The sequence below is a fragment of the Dunckerocampus dactyliophorus genome, chromosome 19 (genome assembly GCF_027744805.1).
Source record: "Dunckerocampus dactyliophorus isolate RoL2022-P2 chromosome 19, RoL_Ddac_1.1, whole genome shotgun sequence".
Taxonomy (NCBI): domain Eukaryota; kingdom Metazoa; phylum Chordata; class Actinopteri; order Syngnathiformes; family Syngnathidae; genus Dunckerocampus; species Dunckerocampus dactyliophorus.
This window is the reverse complement of record NC_072837.1, coordinates 15,195,359-15,217,250: the sequence shown is the minus strand read 5'-3', so window position 1 is coordinate 15,217,250 and position 21,892 is coordinate 15,195,359. Positions and strand designations below refer to the sequence as shown.

The 21,892-nt window shown below is 44.8% G+C and overlaps 1 protein-coding gene across 1 annotated transcript; it reads left to right on the top strand.

The window, feature by feature from the left end:
• The first annotated feature begins 1,413 nt into the window (after positions 1 to 1,413).
• cad (carbamoyl-phosphate synthetase 2, aspartate transcarbamylase, and dihydroorotase) lies at positions 1,414 to 21,820 on the top strand. Its single transcript, XM_054762323.1, has 44 exons — positions 1,414 to 1,832; positions 2,269 to 2,408; positions 2,468 to 2,597; positions 2,667 to 2,809; positions 2,894 to 3,035; positions 3,124 to 3,295; positions 4,053 to 4,238; positions 4,326 to 4,435; positions 4,523 to 4,665; positions 6,395 to 6,526; positions 6,600 to 6,833; positions 6,952 to 7,173; positions 10,039 to 10,227; positions 10,309 to 10,433; positions 11,374 to 11,507; positions 12,113 to 12,225; positions 12,325 to 12,489; positions 12,566 to 12,651; positions 12,739 to 12,985; positions 13,055 to 13,153; positions 13,223 to 13,447; positions 13,521 to 13,703; positions 13,786 to 14,004; positions 14,076 to 14,243; positions 14,324 to 14,506; positions 15,875 to 15,979; positions 16,055 to 16,300; positions 16,369 to 16,450; positions 16,536 to 16,702; positions 16,782 to 16,946; positions 17,032 to 17,163; positions 17,244 to 17,445; positions 17,522 to 17,712; positions 17,898 to 18,038; positions 18,105 to 18,182; positions 18,278 to 18,419; positions 18,492 to 18,685; positions 18,758 to 18,832; positions 18,925 to 19,137; positions 19,213 to 19,338; positions 19,409 to 19,564; positions 19,646 to 19,747; positions 19,895 to 19,989; positions 21,326 to 21,820. Exons 1-44 carry the CDS (start codon positions 1,730 to 1,732, stop codon positions 21,423 to 21,425), a joined length of 6,705 nt encoding a protein of 2,234 aa, XP_054618298.1. The 5' UTR covers positions 1,414 to 1,729; the 3' UTR covers positions 21,426 to 21,820.
• Positions 21,821 to 21,892: the final 72 nt, after the last annotated feature.

The window sequence follows — 21,892 nt, the reverse complement described above, 5'->3', positions numbered from 1 at the left end:
CGGGGCAATGATGTAGTTTTCAGAGTAGTGGCTTGGGTGTCTATATGGCAACAAGAAGCCGGGGTTTTCAGCTTTTCCCACTCTGGAAGCAGTTTTGAAACAATAGCGTTTCAGGGCACCCAGAACGCCAATTCCGTGTGGATGAAAGGCTGAAAATAAAATACTTAGCTTTTTTTGACCCAAAAACGTTTGTGTGGACAACCCCTAAGAACATTTGAGGAGATGAGTGTGTCTGTTGGCCATGGTAAAGAGACTTATTTTATTAAAAAAATAGAGACTGGGGGTAGCAGGAAAAAAGACAGCTGCAGCAAAGTGGAGACTATGTAGTATACAGTAATACTGCATCATCTAGAACTAAGGCAGACCAAGCTCAGAAAATGTGTTAATATCATCGCAGTCCAGTTGGCTTTTTTTTTGTGTTAATACTGTACAGTACAACCAGAAAAATCACACATGCCTACTTTTTGACCCTTAAACCAAGATTTTTCTTGTATTACGATTGCTAGAAAGTTGGTTCTCTTCCTCTGATGAGACAGTAAATTCATCAATGACTGATAAAAATGAAAAAATGAATAAGGTACTTTTGACCCCTGGTACAATCAGAGCTGGTCAGTGTTGAACTTTACCTGATAAACAATACAGTTTCTGGTGACTAGGTCACATTTATCACTTGGTTTGATAAAGGTAAACGTCTAGCAATTGTCAATTGTAACTTGATGTTCATTTTGGTGCTGACTGCACTGTTTCATGTATAAGTACAGTATTGGGATTCTGTGAAACAAGCAATAACATTAAGCATGTCAAGCTATAAGAAAACACATATTCAACATTATTATATTTATACTTGTTATATTAGTAATATTATTGTCTCTTTCTTTAGATGGAAAGGAGGGCCACCAGCCCATCCATCCATCAATTTGCTATGCCGCTTCTCCTCATTAGGGTCACTTTAGTAATTCATTTTACACAATAATTTGGTAATTAATTACTTTAAAAAAGACAAAAAAATCAAGAGTAGCCACTTGGGAGCGAAAGAGTTGACTCTTTTTAGTGAGCCGCGTGAAAAAACCGTCTCAAAAGAGCCGAAATTTCCATCACCAATTCCAGCTGCTGAGGAGTTGATGGGAAGCAGGAGGACCACCTCTATTTGACGTTGTGGGGTGACGTTGGGGGCGTGGCAAAATATTTTCAGCCTCGCAATTGTACCTGAAAAAGACTATTGTACATTCAAATGTACGGAGGACACGTAAATTACAATAAAAGGTTTCTCACGTGAAAACTCTTGGCATACAATGACAAGATGTATTGATTAGAAAACGGTATAAGGAATAATTCAGAAGAAAATAAAAACGTAGCAATACCGGAGTACAGAGGAATACTTTGAAAACCCTAACCGGAAACAACATTGCTGTTGCGTCTACCTTGCTGGTTCAGGCAAGAGTGGACTTCGAGTGGTGGCCGCACGTGGGAGACACCTGGCCGCTGCTGGCAAGAGAACACCAACCGGGAGCAAAAAAATCAAGTAGCCGCTGCTTTTGCCGCTCGGATTAGTTCAAACATCCGCCGTTTTTACTTAACATCCGCCGACGGAGACCGTGTTCTTTTGAACTTACAGCACCATCTTCTGCTCCATCGCGGCGTCTTGACTTTCACGTGGAGAGCCGCTGATTGTCGCAACGTCCAGAAGTCAACCCCTGACATCCAGCCGGTACCTATAACTTCAATCATTATGTCCGAGGAGAAGGGGACCACGGCGAGCCTGATCCTGGAGGACGGGACGAGGTTCGAAGGCCGCCTTTTTGGCGCTAAAGTGTCTGTGTGTGGAGAAGTTGGTACGTGAGCCTAGCTGTCCTTTACAGTTAGTAGTGTCTTTTCAGCCGTCATGTTGACATGTAAAGCCATCTTACCAAGCCTGTCTGTTCGGTCATGTACCATGCTGGAACATGTCTTCATGCCAGTTGTTCTTTCACGCAACATGTTGGTTGAAGAGATGCAACATGCGCCAAAGAAACCACCCGAACATGAGTCACTTTTGTTTTAAACATTGTGAAAGACTTCTTACAGGATGCTACATTACAACACAACCTTATGAGATTCAAATGATTGATACTGTCTGTGTATCAATATTTGTACTATTGTGGATTTGCAAATGTACTCATATTTTGGTTGCCTTTGTGGTAAACTTGGAATATCATTGGAATATCTTTGGAATACTATGACAAAGGCCATCTTCCTCATGAAAGTATGTTTTGTTTATTTTCCACTCAGTGTTCCAGACGGGTATGGTGGGCTACCCCGAGGCACTGACCGACCCGTCCTACCACTGCCAGCTGCTAACACTCACCTACCCTCTGGTGGGCAATTACGGCGTGCCGGAGGACGAAGAGGGCGCATTTGGACTGAGCAAGGTTGGCCTTCAAACAACAAAGTCATATGGAACATCTCGTAATTGTCTTGTCTCTGTCAGTGGTTTGAGTCGTCAAAGATCCATGCTGCCGCTCTGCTCATCGGGGAGCTGTCGGAGAGTCCAAGTCACTGGAGCTCAGTCAAGTCGCTGGACCAGTGGCTGAAAGAGCAAGGCGTTCCAGGGATACAAGGTCAGAAGCTGGATGCAAATGAGACGGCAGACGCTGGACATAGTTTGAGCCTGTTGTGTAACTTTGTAGGCATCGACACTCGCTGCCTGACCAAAAAGATCCGCGAGAAGGGGACCATGTTGGGGAAGCTGGTGTTGGACGAAACCCCCGAGGAGAGCGTTCCCCTGTATAATCCCCACAAGAGCAACTTGGTCCAGGAGGTGTCCATGACGGTACCTGAATAGTTTTTTTTTATCCTCTTGTTTTTTTAAAGGAAGGTTGGGTTCCTTTTAAAGTGCTTGATTTTCTTCCACCAGGAGACCCGCGTCTTCAACCCCAACGGAAATCTGCGGATCACTGTGGTGGACTGTGGCATCAAATACAACCAGATCCGCTGCCTGGCGGAGCGAGGGGCCTGCGTCACCGTTGTACCCTGGGACCACCCACTGGAGAGCGCAGGCTAGCATCACATGCATTGTTGACCAGTGTTGGTGCCACTTGACATTTCGATACATTTCCTGGTGTGTTTGTCTGTTGTCCTACCCAGACTTTGATGGTTTATTCATCAGCAATGGTCCCGGGGATCCGCAACTCTGCCAGGCCACCATCCACAACGTGAGAAGGGTGGTGTGCGTGGATCACCCTAAGCCGGTTTTTGGTATCTGTCTTGGACACCAGCTGCTCTCCTTGGTCATTGGCGCAAACACCTACAAGATGAAGTCAGTGGCTCAAAAACATTGAAAGCACTTCAATAAAACATAGTAACACATAGTCTGCCTGATGGTGCCAAAACTGAAATTTGTCAGATTTCACTTGATCATGCCGTACTGTTTGGACTGGAAACTCCAGGAAGACAGGGATTAATGTGTAGTAGCATATCATGCACTGTTGTGATTCGGGATGGGTACGGAAACCCAGTTCCAGATTTAATATTAACAGTAGTAACCAAACCGAAAAACTAGGTGGCAATCGGTGCCTCATTGGGTGCTAAGTGAGTAGAGAATCAGCCACCTCCAACAAGTGCTTCAAGGGGATAGAGGAACACGCAGTCTGATGCTCTTTTTAAACTTTATTTATACCTTGATACGACAACAGCAGTTTCCATTCCAGCACCACGGACACATTTCGCTGTACGGCTACATATCGCTGTCCACAACAGTGACACAACACTTCTTCATTATCAACCAATCACATGATCACTCTGTTGATGTGAAACACGTCTTTTGGCTGTTCTCAGCCATCTGCCACTGATTGAGCGACCATGTTTTGATTAAGACAGAACAAATAAAGCATCTAATGATGTGAAGGGGTTTAGGTGCATCGAAGGTCGTGATGACCTGTTAGACAAATGGAATGACAACTTGCAGATTGTCCCTGTGGGAAAACACACTATTTTCTCAAGAACAGTCCTGGAACAAATCATCTCCTCTTCCGGCATTTCAAACTTAATAAGTTAGTCCATTTTGTGTCTGCCAGGTATGGTAACCGTGGCCACAACCAGCCTTGCATCCACAAGGGCACCGACCGTTGCTTCATCACCAGTCAAAACCACGGCTTCGCTGTTGACCCTGACACGCTGCCCAGCGACTGGGATGTCCTCTTCACCAACGCCAACGACCACACCAACGAGGGCATCGTGCACAACACGCAACCCCTCTTCAGGTAAGACGAGGCAGCTGGCTTAGTCACGCCTTCCTTGAGTCGGCCTCTATATGATGAACAAGTGTGACACATTCTTCCCCCTCCCAGTGTTCAGTTCCATCCCGAGCACATGGCTGGTCCCACGGATCTGGTTGGCCTGTTTGACGTGTTCCTCAGCACCGTCAGAGACCACAAAGAGGGCAATGGTGGCAAATCTGGTAACCAGACATGCTCTTCACCATCAGCCTAATGTAATCATGTCAGGCGTCTTTGTCACACGTGGTTTTGCCTTTTGGTTCTTCCAGTAAAGGAGCGTCTCCTGGACTATCTCACCTACCTGGGTTTCCCGAAGCTCGAAGAGGTTTCCCGACCGAAGAAGGTCCTCATCCTGGGCTCTGGAGGACTGTCCATTGGCCAAGCTGGCGAGTTTGACTACTCAGGCTCTCAGGTCTGTAAAAGCGTTGGTTTGATGTAGATGGAATGGATCCTTCCAATTTTTCAAGATTAATTTACCCTTCATTGTCCAGGAAGTGACAAAGGGCCATGATTGTATTTAATTGTCAAATTATTGGGAACACTAAGACTTGCTTGACTTGTCCTGGTTTTGATTGTCTTCAAGGAAAACTGCACTTTTTTTTTTTTTAAATTTTGCCCATCATTCACAATCCTCATGTGAGACATGAACACACATGTTTATCTTTTCTGGACTCTTCCATGTCAAATCAACCAATGGGTGGAATCACACCCCCTCAGATTTTGCTCTTATTCACATAAAATAGTCTCTGCGCCATACAAACCAAGAATCAGAAAGATTTTTTCAAAACTCCAATTGTTAAGGGAGTGATTAAGGATGGAATATTTTGCTGCAGCCGTGACCATTTATCTTTCAATATAATCCTTATTTTCTTCCAAACTATTGGTGCTAGGTTAACCAAACTTTGCTCTTTAGGGCAGTTTTTCGTGAAGAATTAAAATCATAACTCAGTCTTACAATATTCTCAATGCATACGAAGTTATTCAAGATTCAAGATGAAAATTTTGGGGGTTAAGGAAAAACACCCTCCTAATTTTTTATATTGCATCTTAGAGGTACCAAAGAACATAACATGCAAATCTTGAAAAAGTCCATTCAGGGAGACCTGAGATTTTGGGTGTCAAAAACGACAAGACATTCGTGACGGAGCGCCACAGCCACACGTGTGTTCCACAGCGGAAGAAGATACAAATGTCTTCATCGCATATGCACAAATGGAGAGGTGACAGTGTGCAGGGACACGGCGGGAGACAAGTATAACGCCGAGCGATTTGTGAGGTCTGATTTTTTTATTTTTTTTTTTGAGGAGGCATTTTTATGATGCAAATGTATTGCTCTTTTGCATATTGTTTTGAGAAGCCAAAGGGGGGGGGGGTAAGTCACTGTTGATATAGTCCAATGCTGATGGGGGGACATCATAGAACTTCATGTTAAAAAATCCGAACTATCCCTTTAGAACACCTCCAAAAACTTCCAAGACGGTTTTATGGTTTTGTATACAGGTACATGCTGTAACCAGGTAGTAACTGGTACATTCATGATAACATGTGATACTTACAGTATTTTTTTTTTTTTTTACCAGAACTTCCTTCCTGGGTGCATTGATTTCACATAGCAACAGAAACAAACACTTCCAACTTGCGTTAACGTTTCCAAACTCAAAAATAAAAGCAGCAGCAGTAGCAGCACCTCCAATATGTAGCGTTACCTTTTTGGTAGTGGTCGGAAGTGCTGCGGGCGAGTGTGTGGTGAAGCTAGTCACTAGCCAGCTAGTAGCTAGCTGGTGTGGTTTGGCAAGGTGTCAATACCCCAGTAACGTAGTTTGATCAATGTTGTTAATAATAATAATAATAATACTAATAATACTAATGGAGCTGTAGCTTGGTTAATATGCATGTCAGATTGTATGTAAATGGATCGTTGTTGGCGCTTTTTGGAGTTTTTTTCAAAAGGCTTTATAGGCGGGATAAATGTGTTTTCCATTACGAGCATTCTTATCTGTGTCTTTTTATCTGTTTTAAAATCTTTAGAACAAGCAGAAAAGAGACATGTGTTCATGTCTCACATAAGGATTATGGATGATGGGCAAAATTCCAAAAAAAGTGCAGTTTTGCTTTAAGATGGCCCTCTGCTCTCTTTTCAGGCTATAAAAGCTCTGAAGGAGGAGAACATCCAGACGGTGCTCATCAACCCCAACATCGCCACCGTGCAGACCTCCAAAGGTCTGGCGGACAAGGTCTACTTCCTGCCCATCACCGCAGAGTATGTCACTCAGGTATGTGTCGTCTTGGCTATGATGCGTGAGAGTCCTCACGTTGCACTGACTGTTCACCTTGCTTTTGTTTCAGGTCATCAAAAACGAGCGTCCCGACGGCGTCCTCTTAACCTTTGGTGGGCAGACGGCGCTGAACTGCGGTGTGGAGCTGACCAAGCTGGGCGTGCTGGAGAAGTATAATGTGAAAGTGCTGGGAACGCCGGTGGCCTCCATCGAGATGACAGAGGACAGGAAGATCTTTGTGGAGAAGATGGAGGAGATCAACGAGCACGTGGCCCCGAGCGAAGCGGCTCTATCTGTGGAGCAGGTGATCAGGCTTTTGAGTAGTGCTTAAATGGCCTCATGGCTATAGGATACGGCGTCGCCCTTTGCTTCAGCATCCTGGGAATTCATTTCAGTGTGAACATCATGTGTTTTCTTTCCAGGCGGTGGCGGCTGCAGAGCGCCTGGGCTACCCCGTCCTGGTCCGCTCGGCCTTCGCCCTCGGCGGCCTGGGCTCCGGGTTTGCCAACAACCGTGAGGAGCTGACCTCTCTGGTGACGTCGGCCTTCGCTCACACCTCGCAGGTGCTTGTGGACAAGTCGCTGAAGGGGTGGAAGGAGATCGAGTACGAGGTGGTGCGGGACGCCTACGACAACTGTGTCACTGTGAGTCCCATTTCACTTGCCTTCGTGCTCTCATACTTGGTGGGGGTACAGTGGCACCTCGGTTTTCATCATGAACACGTTCCAAAAGGTCTGACCAAAAACCAAATAAATTTTTTGTATAGATATAATACATCTAACAAAATATATACTGTATATATATACAGTATATATATATATAATAAAATAAAATAAAATTATCCATTTCAGACACCCAAAACACATTTGATAGAGAATAATTATTCAAGAGAGTCAAGATTCAAGAGAGTTTTATTGTCATGTGCATGGTAGCTGTAATCCTTTATTATACTGATAAATTATAAAGTGATACTGATAAAATAAAGTGATAAATTATAGATTTACATGCAGAAAACAATGCGGAATACATAAAGATGACGAATGAAATGCATAAATGAACATTTACCATAGCTTTTACCTTTTTGATTGAAGATTTGTTGGTGAACACGGTGATGAGTGGAGGGGGGAAGGGATGGAAGAGCCACTCTGGTGCTGTTTCATTCTCGTCTGTTAACTGAGAGCTGTATACTTCTGTATACAGCTGTATACAATCATCATGACACACACTGGCCTCAATCAGTATCTGTTGTGTCTCCCTTCCACCCTTCCCCCTGCAACCTGTGTTTGCATTTGTATTTATTTATTTAAAATAGGGACAGTGCATATTCATGAACACTTGCGTGTAAATATGTCAGAATTAGCCCAAAGGCTATCTGTAGTCCCTGGTAGGTCAAAGAATGAGAAAACGGAAAAAAAAACACCAAACTGTGAGGAGGACTGTGTGACAAAAGGCAGTACATGGACAATAAAACACAAGAACAACATACAACAGTAAAATAAAGCATTATGGTAAAATGAATGGTTACAGATGTGGTTCCTCTTGAGCCATTGTTTGAGATGGGTTCTAAATGAATTAAAGGTAGTAGAGTCTCTTATAGCAACAGGGATGTTCAGGATTCTGTACCTTGTGACTGATAACACCTTTTGGCTGAATGTTATGCGTCTGTCAGAGTAGCGAAACTAAGAATATTCTATTTCTGGAGAATGAGACAATGATGAAACGACAACGGTTTTCCATCAAATACTTTTAAAAGCCTTTTGAAAAAGTGATTCTATTAATTTTAAAGTTGTCAAAACTGTCAGTGACCATTTGGTAATACAGTATTCGAAATGAGAAACAAACATGGAGTAGATAAACAGAGAATGCTGCTAAAATAGCAGCATTCTCTGTTGTGTTAACTGGGAACCATACATTACAATCCTATTGTAACAGATGCTACCTTCTTACTTTACTACCGGAATGATACACGGCAAACAAACTAGTTTGACCACACGATAACCGAGTCAGTGTACAATGTAAATTGTAAACAGTGTAAATCCGAGATATTTTTGGCAAACATTTTTGTTGAAAACGGAATCCTATGAATACTAGAGTGTACGAAAACCCAGGTACCGCTGTAATAGCCATGCCAATGTCGAAGGCTATGTTCACACTGCAGGTCCGTTTCGATTTTTTTGCTCCTATGACCTGTTTGTGATTTTTTTTTTTCATGTTGATGTGAACAGTACAATTCCCTTTTTTTTTTTTTTTTTTTTTTTTTTCCCCAAATGTGGCTCAGGCCTCTATGTATCCGATGCTACTGCAGTCTGAGCGGTCAGGTCACATATATCTGACACATTCACTACCGGTCAAAAGTTTTAGAACACCCCAATTTTTCCAGTTATAGTCCAATGAATAGCTTGTAATGTTACAAAGGTAAGTGGTGAAGAGCCAGAGGTTAAAAATAAAAAGGTATAGATACCCAAAACTGAAAAATAATGTATATTTCAGAATTATACAAAAAGGCCTGTTTCAGGGACCACAAAATTGGTCATCAATTTAAAAATGTTCTGCAGAAATGAAGGTTGATCAAGGCTTGACAGTTGGTGCAACTAATTCCTCCAGGTGTTCCAAGTTTTGGAGTACCTACTACCTTCCCTGTAGTGTACGTCATGGAAAGGCGTGGTTTATCGTGCAAGACTTGGATAAATGTACTCACCGATGTAGGCAAAAGTTCTTATCTGAAAATTATTTTAAAAATGTGTGACGTGGCAGCAAGTTGTCTACGAACTGCCGTAGCCCAAATTCTTGCCCTCTTTCTTCTTAACACAGAATCATTTGGTTGAGAAAATATTGACTCACGTGGCACAAAATCCTTGAAATCGCTTTCTCTAAAACGCTTTAGAGAGCACACTAGTGATGATACTGAAATGCCGATACTTCCGCTAACAGCTCATCATGCTCTGAAGTTGATTGTCAAATAAAAAAAAATGGATACTTTTGATACTTCAGATATATGATTTTTGTCCTTTCTTTTTTCCGTTGTTGTATATTAGCTTGGCTATATTGTAAATCACCCCACTACCTCAAAATACTTCAGGGTTTAAAGTAATTCAATACATTATTATGATGCCTTGTTATGATTTGAAATACTGTACTCTACTTTTCAAAATTTACCAGATACATTAGGTGTATTTGCACAAAGTATCCGATTGGTATCATCAAGACCAGCCTGAATTCTACCCAGTATCGGATCGGAAATGAAATCGGTGGTATCGCACACCATGAGAGCACACACTGCAGCAATCTTTACTTCCGTAAACTCAGGTAACGCGTGTGACGTCGTGCCTTTGCACATGCACGTCACTTCTCGGACGCTTTGCGTTCACATTAACAAGTCGCATTTTTTTTGGTAATGTGAACGACCACATAAAAAATCGGATTTAAATAAAAAATCCAAATTGTGGTGTGACCGTAGCCTAAATGTCCTTTTATTGAAGCATACTCAGCCATGCTGTCTTCCTGTTCAGGTGTGCAACATGGAGAACATTGACCCTCTGGGCATCCACACGGGAGAGTCTATCGTTGTGGCACCCAGTCAGACGCTGAACGACCACGAGTACAACATGCTGAGGAACACCGCCATCAAGGTCATCCGCCACCTCGGCATCGTGGGCGAGTGTAACATCCAATATGCTCTCAACCCCGAGTCAGACCAGGTGAGCAACTTAGAAAACAAGTGACGCTGTCGCAGTTGGATCGTGCTTGTTCTCACCTGAGCGTGTCTGAACTGTTGGCAGTACTACATCATCGAGGTGAACGCTCGCCTGTCACGGAGCTCCGCCCTGGCCAGTAAGGCGACAGGTTATCCTCTAGCCTACGTGGCAGCTAAACTTGGCCTGGGCATCCCGCTGCCGCAACTCAAGTATGTCATGAAAGATGCCGCTGGCGTTTCTTCCAAGTCTGACGCTAACTCGGGTAGGGATGCTCCGATCGAGCGGCCACCGATCAGTATCGGCCGATTTCCTTGAAACATCACGTGATGGGCATATGCCAGTAAATGCCTTTCAATGCTGATCACAAAAGCCGATCACCTGTGGCAAGTACTATTGCAGCCCAAAGCGATCCCTGCGTACAGTGTAGTGTCTTGCCCTAACTAACGTCTTAGGCAACATCCTCCTCCCACTTTCCTTCACACTGCGCAGGCATGCCAAAACAAAAACAATCATGTCTGCCATGTGGAACTGGACTACAAACACATGCCATGAAAACTATATTGTGGGGGTAGCACGTTAAAAAGCCTTAATTTGATAGGGCATTTGGAGAACTTTTTGTCTTTTTTTTTTTTCTTGTGTTTTCTTTCTTTTCTTGGGAGAATGAACAGAATAAGAATTTCATTGCATAGTATAACTGCCTGTTTTACTATGCATATGACAAAACTCTTGAATCTTGAACAAACACATGACTGAGTATGGTGAATTTTCGAGGCTCACAGTGTGATCAGTCAAACGACAGCTAATGCAGCCATGTAGACACTCGCCTGTATGTGCGTGACTCAAAAAAATCATCACGTTGTCTCCTCACTCCTTTATTATTAATTACTAATTTTATTAGTAATGGCCTATTTTTGGGGCCCCTGGCAGTCAAGGCACCTTGGAATTATCCTGACCTTTCCCCTTTTATACAGCACCCCTGGCCAATAGCACTCATCATAAATACATTGAAAAATGTATAATTAATTCATGTGATCGGACGATTTCAGTCCTGCATTATCTGAATTGGTACCATAAACCCTGATCGGAGCATCCCTAATGCTAACAAATACAGATTTTGGTGTTGATAATCCCAGCAATGTGTGTTTACAGAAATTCTGTGACCAACTCTACCACGGCCAACTTTGAGCCCAGTCTGGACTACTGCGTGGTGAAGGTGCCTCGTTGGGATCTGAGCAAGTTCTTGAGGGTTTCCACTACGATTGGAAGCTCCATGAAGAGCGTCGGTATGAGGCGGAGTTTTATTGTTCTTTCTGTGCTATTTTGGCTCATGTTTCAGTATTGTTGGAGATGAAATTCTCCACAACCTACTAAAGGTCAAAGGACCACTTTGGAAATTAAGACTTCATTTCACCTCCCCCTTACGTGTTCGTTAATCTCCAGTTATGAGAAGGAAAGAAGACTCACACATCAAATTAGATTTACAAAATGTCTTCCGCAGTTTACGACGCTCCGGACCCGGTCTCATACACCGGTTCCCTGCTCCTCCGGATGTACTGGAGAGAGTCTCGATCGATCATCCCATCTGCCGTTTTATACTTGTTTTGACACACTTAAACAGATGTTCATCTACTTAGGTAATTATTTTAAAAATTATTATTTCTATAAACTACTTGTAATAATGCACTAAGTTATTAGATTAATTGATTAAACAGTTAAATCTATACTGTACTTATTTTAAGGCACTCAACAATAATTCAATCAATAGACATTAATGCAAACAGTTATTCTAAAATCTACTTGTAAATAATTATTTACCCACCCAGTAAATATTTTTTTCCCGACAGTATCCACACATGCCTTTAGATTTAATCTGTTTTGATCCGTGCAGGTGAGGTGATGGCTATTGGCCGCAGCTTTGAGGAGGCTTTCCAGAAGGCTCTCAGGATGGTGGATGAGAACTGTGTAGGATTTGACCACACCATCAAGCCAGTGTCTGACCAGGTGAGCATCTCGCTTGTGTAGGATGTCACAAAGATGGCAGAGGGCCTGATAGCTTGCTTATGACCTTTCCCGCTCCCTTATGTCATTTCCCGCTCATAGGAGCTGCAGACGCCGACGGACAAGCGGATCTTTGTCCTGGCCGCCGCCTTGAGGGCCGGCTACACGGTGGACCAGCTGTACCAGCTGACCAAGATCGACCGCTGGTTCCTGCACAAGATGAAGAACATTGCCGACCATGAGCGGCTGCTAGAGACATACAACCAGGTGGGAGGAGTTTCTGACAAAAGACTCAGGGCCACATTTCAGTTTATCAATCGTTTCTGTGGTTCTTCTCGTGCAGGACGAGAGCGCCATGCCGCCACAGGTGATGCGAAAAGCCAAGCAGCTGGGCTTCTCGGACAAGCAGATTGCTCTCGCCATACAGAGGTGAATGAAGGAATAACACCACAGATTGTTTTGACAGCTATTGAATCAGGGTCACACTGAAGACCTGCCTCCTTTTTGCCTTCTCAGCACCGAGCTGGCAGTGAGAAAGCTGCGTCATGATTGGTCCATCCTGCCTGTGGTTAAGCAGATTGACACGGTGGCCGCCGAGTGGCCGGCCTTCACCAACTACCTGTACCTGACCTACCACGGGACGGAGAACGACTTGGACTTCCGCGACCTGCATGTCATGGTGATCGGCTCGGGTGTTTACCGTATCGGCAGCAGCGTGGAGTTCGACTGGTGCGCGGTGGGCTGCATCACGGAGCTCAGGAAGGTGCGTCCTTAACAGCCACTCCAGCGGTCCATCATGGTCGCTTGATGGCGTTCATCTTGTCTCCTGCAGATGGGCTACAAGACCATAATGGTCAACTACAACCCTGAGACAGTCAGCACAGACTACGACATGTGTGACCGCCTCTATTTTGATGAAATCTCCTTCGAGGTACGTCTTTTTTTTTTTTTTTTTTTACGTCTCCGTCAGTTGTGAAGACGGCATTTGTGCTGGTCTCAGGTTGTGATGGATATTTATGAGATGGAAAACCCCGAAGGCATCATCCTGTCCATGGGAGGCCAGCTGCCAAACAACATCGCAATGTCGCTGCACCGCCAGCAGTGCCGCATCCTGGGAACGTCGCCCGAGTTCATCGACTCCGCCGAGAACAGGTTCAAGTTCTCCAGAATGCTGGACACCATCGGCATCAGCCAGCCCCAGTGGAAGGAACTGTCTGACACCGAGGTAACCTTTGATTGCTTTAGGCATTCTAAAACACTCACCGCCGAAGCTTGAACAATTCCAACTTTCCCTGCAGTCGGCTGTGAAATTTTGCGAGACTGTGGGCTACCCCTGCTTGGTCCGCCCATCCTACGTGCTCAGCGGCGCTGCCATGAACGTGGCGTACAGCGACTGTGACCTGGAGAAGTACTTGAGTAGCGCTGTGGCCGTGTCCAAGGAGCACCCTGTTGTCATCTCCAAGTTCATCCAGGAAGCCAAGGTGAGGCAAAAAGAGTAAAATTATTGCAGTTAATGAAATAATGTGTAGCAATGAGGTAATGGATGATGTTGTCATCAAACAGGAGATAGATGTCGATGCCGTGGCATGTGACGGCGTTGTGATGGCCATCGCGGTGTCCGAGCACGTGGAGAATGCTGGCGTGCACTCTGGTGATGCAACGCTAGTGACTCCTCCTCAAGACCTCAACCAGAAGACCATGGAGACAATCAAGATGATAGTCCACGCCATCGGGCAGGAGCTTCAGGTCACGGGACCCTTCAACCTCCAGCTCATTGCCAAGGTGACAAGACTTTATTGTTTGTCATGAAATGACGTCGTTGTCTGTGACCAATCGATTGCCTCCTTTGCTAGGATGACCAGCTGAAGGTGATCGAGTGCAACGTTCGCGTCTCCCGCTCCTTCCCCTTTGTGTCCAAGACTTTGGGTGTGGACCTCGTTGCCCTGGCGACGCGAGTCATTATGGGCGAGGAGGTGGAGCCGGTGGGCCTCATGGGAGGAAAGGGAATTGTGGGGGTGAAGGTAAAGCTTCACGCCGAGTTTTGATTCCACATGTTTTTGTCGTCACTTGTTGACATCACCTGCCTGCGTGTTTCTCTCAGGTCCCTCAGTTTTCCTTCTCACGGCTGGCGGGGGCTGACGTGGTGCTGGGCGTGGAGATGACGAGCACTGGCGAAGTGGCCTGCTTTGGCGAAAACCGCTACGAGGCTTACCTCAAAGCTATGCTTTCCACTGGCTTCAAGATTCCCAAGAAGAACATTCTGCTCTCCATCGGCAGCTATAAGGTACAAGACATTGAAGTAAAATCCCAACATTGCTAAGAACCTCAGATTCCAATGTAGCTTTGTAAGGATGTCCGATAATATTGGACATCGCTTTGTAATTTCGTTATTGGTTTGTCTATCTGATAATGATGTCGGCATGCAAGTGATGACGTACATCCTCCACAGAGCAACAAACACAGCTTGTCTGCCTTGTGGAATTATTTGGCCTTAGGATTGTAAATATGTAACTTGCAATGACTGTAAAGTTTTACGTTTTGGTGACATACTTCATCCACAGAGCAACAAAGAAAGTTTGGCCTTTGGATTATAAATATGTAATTTGCAATGACTGTAAGGTGTTAAGTTTTGCTTTTTACGGCTCCACCTAAATACTGTAGCAGTACTGACTACTACTGAGAAGGTAATTTGACCAAAAAAAGGAGAAAATATAGGAAAAAAAGTTCTAATCTAACAAGAAAAAGTCATGATTTTACAAGAATAGCGTTGTAATACTATGCGGAAAAAAGGCATAAAGTTTAAATATTAAAGAAAAATGTTTGGGTTTTTTTAAGTCCTAAAATAATGACAAATAAAACAATGAATAAAGTTGTAATTTTGGGGAAAATTAGGTTGGGGAAGAAGTTTACTAGAAGGAAGTTGAAATGGTTAGGTAAAAATAGCTGGAATTTTACAAGAATGAAATCTAAATGTTAAGAGAAAAAAGTAATATTCTAAGGACAAAAAAATTGCAATTTTCTGACAATAAATTTGTTATATTATGAGGGAGAATAATGTCATTTTAGTAGCTTAGGGTTGAAATATTGAAGAAAAAAATGTTTTGAGGTCATAATATGAAAAAACAAAACAAAATAAAGTTGTCATTTTTGGAAAATTTGGTTGGGGAAAAATTATATTTTGGGAATAAAGTCAGAATATTACAAGAACAAAATTTACAAAGATTATTTAATAAGAAATTTCAAATATTTTGGGGGGGACAGTATCAATGGGCAAAAAAGAGCACAAAGTGAAGTTGATACTAATATGCTTTTTCACCTGTATGACAAAGCTGGGATGCAGTTTTTTCTTAAAACATATTTTCTTAGCATAAAGTGGCGCTTGCATTCTTTCATTTTTCAGTATGTCTCACAAGAAAAAGTTTAGACCCCCCTGTTGAGTCACACACAGCGTTTTGGCACTAGCGTGTATTGCATATTGCGGTATTTCTTATTTTCCACAGTGTTTATTTGTGAAACACATCATGTGTTCATTATACCACATTAGTTTGAGGGACGAGTTGCTGCCTGTGTCGGTAATAAAGTGCTGAACAATATTGGATATCTGTAAGAAAGCCAATATCAAGCATCTCCATTGTTTTGTTTACGTTTGTAGAACAAGAGCGAGCTGCTTCCCACCGTTCAAGCCCTAGAGTCGCTTGGTTACGACCTGTACGCCAGTCTGGGCACCGCCGATTTCTACACGGAACATGGCGTCAAGGCAAGTTGGCGGGTTTCTTCCAATCCACCAGAACCAGATGTGTTTTTACATGACCCGTCTTTGGTGTCACGGCAGGTGACAGCTGTGGATTGGCCTTTTGAGGAGGACGACAGCGAGTGTCCCACCAAGGAGAAACAGCGCAGCATCATGAACTATTTGGAGGAGAACCACTTTGACCTGGTGGTCAACCTCTCCATGAGGAACAGCGGAGGTCGCCGCCTGTCGTCCTTCGTCACCAAAGGCTACAGGACGAGGCGCATGGCCATCGACTACTCTGTGCCGCTTATCATCGACATCAAGTGCATCAAACTCTTTGTTCAGGCACGTGCTTTGACTTCATGGATCATTATACGTCACAGAGAAATAAAAAGCAAGGTGATTGTTTACAGGCCCTTCGTCAGATTGGTAGAAGCCCGCCAGTGAAAACTCACATTGACAGCATGACATCGCAGACACTGGTCCGTCTTCCTGGTGAGCCGCTAAGTGGTGATATTTGTAGACTACCATGTCATAACTCTGAACTTTGAGCCCATCATTTCTGATCTTGGAATCCCAGGTCTCATTGACGTCCACGTGCACTTGCGTGAGCCCGGTGCCACCCACAAGGAGGACTTCTCCTCCGGTACAGCGGCGGCCCTGGCAGGGGGCGTGACCATGGTATGCGCCATGCCCAACACCTCCCCCGCTATTACAGACGCCACGTCTCTGATCCTCATGCAAAAGGTACGCCAAAACCCTTTCAACGTCTCTTCTGCGTTTTGTAAAAAGGAAATGCGAGCCAAGTGTTCGTATTGTGTCACAGCTAGCTAAAGCCAGCTGCCGCTGTGACTACGCCCTGTACTTGGGCGCCGCGTCGGACAACGCCGCCACCCTGCCATCCATTGCCGGCCAGGCTGTTGGGCTGAAGATGTATCTGAATGACACCTACTCAACGCTCAAGATGGATAACGTCTCCCTGTGGATGGAGGTGCGAGTGGCGGCTATGCTAGCTGCAAACACTTGAAAGTCAGGTTCAAGAAAGCATCATGTTTTACTGTTTCCTCTCTTTCAAGCACTTTGAGAAGTGGCCAAAGCATCTGCCCATCGTGGCGCACGCTGAGAATCAGACGGTGGCCGCCATCCTGATGGTGGCTCAGCTCTACCAGCGACCAGTCCACATCTGCCACGTGGCTAAGAAGGAGGAGGTAACACGCTCTTCACGCTGCAGAGCAAGAAAACAGAATTACCGAAGAAGGCTTGTGCACTTTCTGCTACTTTTCTTCAGATCTCCATCATCCGAGCCGCCAAGCAGAAGGGCATCCAGGTGACGTGCGAGGTGGCGCCCCATCACCTCTTCCTATGCCAGGACAACGTGATAGAGATTGGTGAGGGACGAGCGCAGGTGCGACCCATGCTGGGCACCCAGGAGGACATGGAGGCGCTGTGGGAGAACCTGGACATCATTGACTGCTTTGCCACAGACCATGGTCAGGAACATCCTCACTTCCAGGATGAAGTCTTCAGTCCGGCTGTAGTTGACATTTTTTTTATTGATGTTTTCAGCTCCTCACTCTGTGGAGGAGAAGAGCAGTGGTCATCCTCCTCCAGGTTATCCCGGCCTGGAGACTATGCTGCCACTGCTGCTGACAGCCGTGGGTGATGGACGTCTGACGTTGGACGACATCGTGCGGCGTCTTCACGATAACCCACGCAGGATCTTCAATCTCCCGGTGCAAGACAACACCTATGTGGAGGTACGAGTCTGCACCTGATGGTTTTTTGTGTACCTCACTGTGGTTTAGGAATTCTACTGGAGATGCTCGATATCGGCTGCCTGACCGATATCGTCCAATATCGTATATCCCCAAATTCTACACATGCTTGGGAATATCCTGGCAAAGCATCTCAGGATGTGACCAGTCAAGTTTGTGTGTGTCAGGTGGACCTGGAGCAGGAGTGGATTATTCCTCAGACCATGCAGTTCACTAAGTCCAAGTGGACGCCTTTCAGCGGCATGAAGGTGAAGGGCAAAGTTCGGCGTGTGGTCCTACGAGGAGAGGTGGCCTACATCGATGGACAGGTTGGTCCTTAACATCTTTTTATTGTCTCGAGAATGATGATGAGAGCTTGATTTGTTTTGTGTCAGGTGTTAGTGCCACCAGGTTACGGTGAAGATGTGAAGAGCTGGCCGGCAGCTTTAGTCCTTTCTCCTGAGAGCCCCATGGTAGGAAATCATGGTGGAAAAGCAGATCAGATATGGAAAATGTAGTTTGCATTCATGTCATACGTGTCACACACCCCACCCCCACCCTGCATCAGACCCCTGAGCGTCCCCGGCCGACTCCTCCCCGCGAGGGCCTGGTGCGAACCCGTGCCCCCAGCCCTCGCCGCTCTGCAGGAGAGGGTCGCTACCTGCTGCCCCCTCGCGTCCACCGCTCCTCCGACCCAGGACTGCCGCCAGGTGCTTCCAAATGTTGCATACTGTAACGCTTGATGAATTGACCATCCCTAAAAGTTGCAGTTCTCTTTGCAGAGATGGTCATGCTGCCACCCACGGGGGCCGCTGATGGATACAGTCACCCCCCTCCCCTGTCCAGGCTGCTGTCCCCTCAGGCCGGGCTGGGACAGATCCCTGCTGGCCAGCTGTCCCACAACCACATGTCTCCTCTGTTGCACCCCCTAGTAGGCCAGCACATCTTGTCTGTCAGACAGTTCAGCAAAGAGCAGGTAGAAGCCACCCCCCAAAACTGCACATCATCCATGTTTAGCATACAAAACGTAACTTTATTGTCCTTTCAGATGTCTCACCTCTTCAACATTGCACACACATTACGCTTGATGGTTCAAAAAGAACGCAGCCTGGACATCTTGAAGGTTGGTCTTGGACTGTGTTTGTCTTTTTTTGTGCTAAGCTAGCTTTAGTGTACCTCGTGCACGTTTGTTAGTGACCACGTCATTCCTTCCAGGGTAAAGTGATGGCGTCCATGTTCTACGAGGTCAGCACTCGCACCAGCAGCTCCTTTGCGGCGGCCATGCAGCGTCTGGGCGGCTCTGTTGTCCACTTCTCCGAGTCCACCTCGTCCACACAGAAAGGAGAATCGCTGGCTGACTCGGTCCAAACCATGAGCTGCTACGCAGACGTGCTGGTGCTCCGACACCCTACGCCCGGTGCCGTGGAGGTCCGAGTTTGACGGCGTGTGATGCATGTTTTTAGAGTTTACATGTGTTTTAATTTTTTTTATTTCATCATACAGAGCGCATCACGCCATTGCCGCAAGCCGGTGATCAACGCTGGGGACGGTGTGGGCGAGCACCCCACCCAGGCTCTTCTGGACGTCTTCACCATCCGAGAGGAGCTGGGAACGGTCAACGGCATGACGGTGAGGCGACAACCTCATGGAAATAGGAAATGGGACTTAAACTCGTATTCTTTGTCTTAAAATGCGCCAGATAACAATGGTCGGCGACCTGAAACACGGCCGCACCGTTCATTCGCTGGCCAAGCTGCTGACTCAGTACCGCATCATGCTGCGCTACGTGGCCCCCAGGAACCTCCACATGCCAGCAGAGATCATAGACTACGTGGCCTCCAAGGGCATCAAACAGGTAGCGGACACAAAATGCTCACTGACATGTCATCATGGAATACTTTCAATACTCACCAGGACGAGTATTGTGTGTTTGCAGGAGGAGTTTGAGAGTATCGAGGAAGCTCTGCCCAATACCGACGTACTCTACATGACCAGGATTCAGAAGGAGAGGTTTGCTTCTGAAGAGGAGTACAAGGCCGTAAGTACACACTCGTTTGTTGCTGCTTTAAATGGATAATAATCAAATGGAATACATTCTTGAGTACAACCCTCGTGCTAATGTGGCTGCAGTCTGACACCCGTCCTCTAGAAGGGAGTAAATTTGAGTCCCTTGTGTCCCTGCCAGTGTTTCGGCCAGTTCATCCTCACCCCTCACATCATGACCGGAGCCAAGAAGAAGATGGTCGTCATGCACCCGCTACCCCGAGTCAACGAAATCAGGTGAGACTCACCTGTTGAACAAGACACAATGAAAGCCTTTAGCTGTATTAGTGACATCAGCTGAGGTGATTATGACATCTGATACCACCGTGTGTACGGTAGGCATACGGGAGACGCGGCATCTGTAAAGCTGAGGTTGATTTTCAATGGGTGTCACGATAACAAATTTTGCTGGATGATTGTCCTACAAATGATTGCCTATAAACAATATTATTGTCATCATTATTTTTAGACCATTTTTTCATTCATGTAATGACAAGAAATATAAAAAATAATAAATATTAGAATGTCAATAGCTTTTAAATATAATCAACAAACAACATAATCAAACAAAAAAACAATGAAAACAAAATGGACTAGGTCTCTTTTAGCAAAAATTGTACTTAAAATTGTAACCAAAAACAATAAAAAAAATAGACCCTATCTCTGTTCAGGAAAAATAGAAAAAGACACACAATAAAAACAAATAAGATTGAGTATCAAGTCTCTATAAATAAAATTGCACTTCAATGCAATGCTAGTTAGCACAAGAGTAACACATTTCACCTTCTGTGGAAACATGATCTAAGTGTATTGAGGAGAAAAAATAATTAGTAGAAAAAACGAAACGTAACACGTATCATGGACACTATGCCATATTCCTGATTTTGAATGTCACTTTCATTATTGTCTGAATAGTGACAAAAAAAATGGAGCAATAACCTGGAAATACTCTGAAGTTGACATTATGTGTCAATGCAAACGTTAGCTCATTTGCATATACACTTCCTTGATTGACTTTTAGCAACATTGTATGGGGAATACCCTGTTTACATTTAATGAGGTGTAATGTTTTGTCTGAGTTTGGTCAAAGTGCATGTTTTGGTTGCAGCAAAGGTGTTATACTTCAGGAAACACGGCAGCTGAAACGCAAGTTCCGACTGTTTTGGTATTATTTAATTGTCTTTGGCGCAAACTTTTTCATGTCACAAAATGACGATGCACAAACGGGCTGAAATTGACATCGGATCGTGTTTTATTATACACAACCGGCACAAAAAAGTATTCGATCGTGTAGCACAAGACACACACAGGGAGTGCACACTCGCTATCTGTGTGTGTGTGTGTGTGTGTGTGTGTGTTCACCAGAGGGTTCACTCCCTCTGTTCATTCCGTTATAGAACCAACGTGCCCAGATGCAAAACAAACAAACACGTACATGTCAATATATCGTGCGCTTATTTGATTATCATGACAGGCGTACTTGTCCTGTACAATAAGTACTTAAGGAAAGACTGCTCTCTTGAGGTGTTTTTTTTGTTTGTTTTTTGCTGAGAATCTTCTGGTTGTGTTTCAGTGCCGAGGTGGACACGGACCCGAGGGCGGCCTACTTCCGCCAGGCCGAGAACGGCATGTACATCCGAATGGCCCTGCTGGCCACCGTACTTGGCAGATAGACAGGTGCCTAATGTTGGTTGCAGGGAGGAAGTTGTTGACCCCACAGCACCACCCACTCGAGTTAGAAAACATGAGCCAGTTAGAAACCAATACCATGCTGCTGTACTTTTTTCTTTTTTTCCCCACTGTCGTCTTCTTTGCTGTCATTCATGCTAAGTTGCCATCAAACTTATTTTGGGACCAATGTGTCTTGAGACATTGCTGCTTTTATCAACAACAAGCTTGTTTGTGATCCTGAGTTAGTGACATTTAGGTCTGTTCCTTCTATTATATACCTCATCCACTTTTTTTGTCTTAGGTTTGTCAAACATGTCAGTTGTGTTATGATATCTAGTATTGGAGAGTGTTTTTGTATTGTGGAGAAAATAATAAAAAATCACGTTTTCCCTTTGCACTTGATATTGTGGATATTTAAGTAAGTATAATAATAAACTTGTCTTTTCCTGATGTGAAGCATCATAGCTAA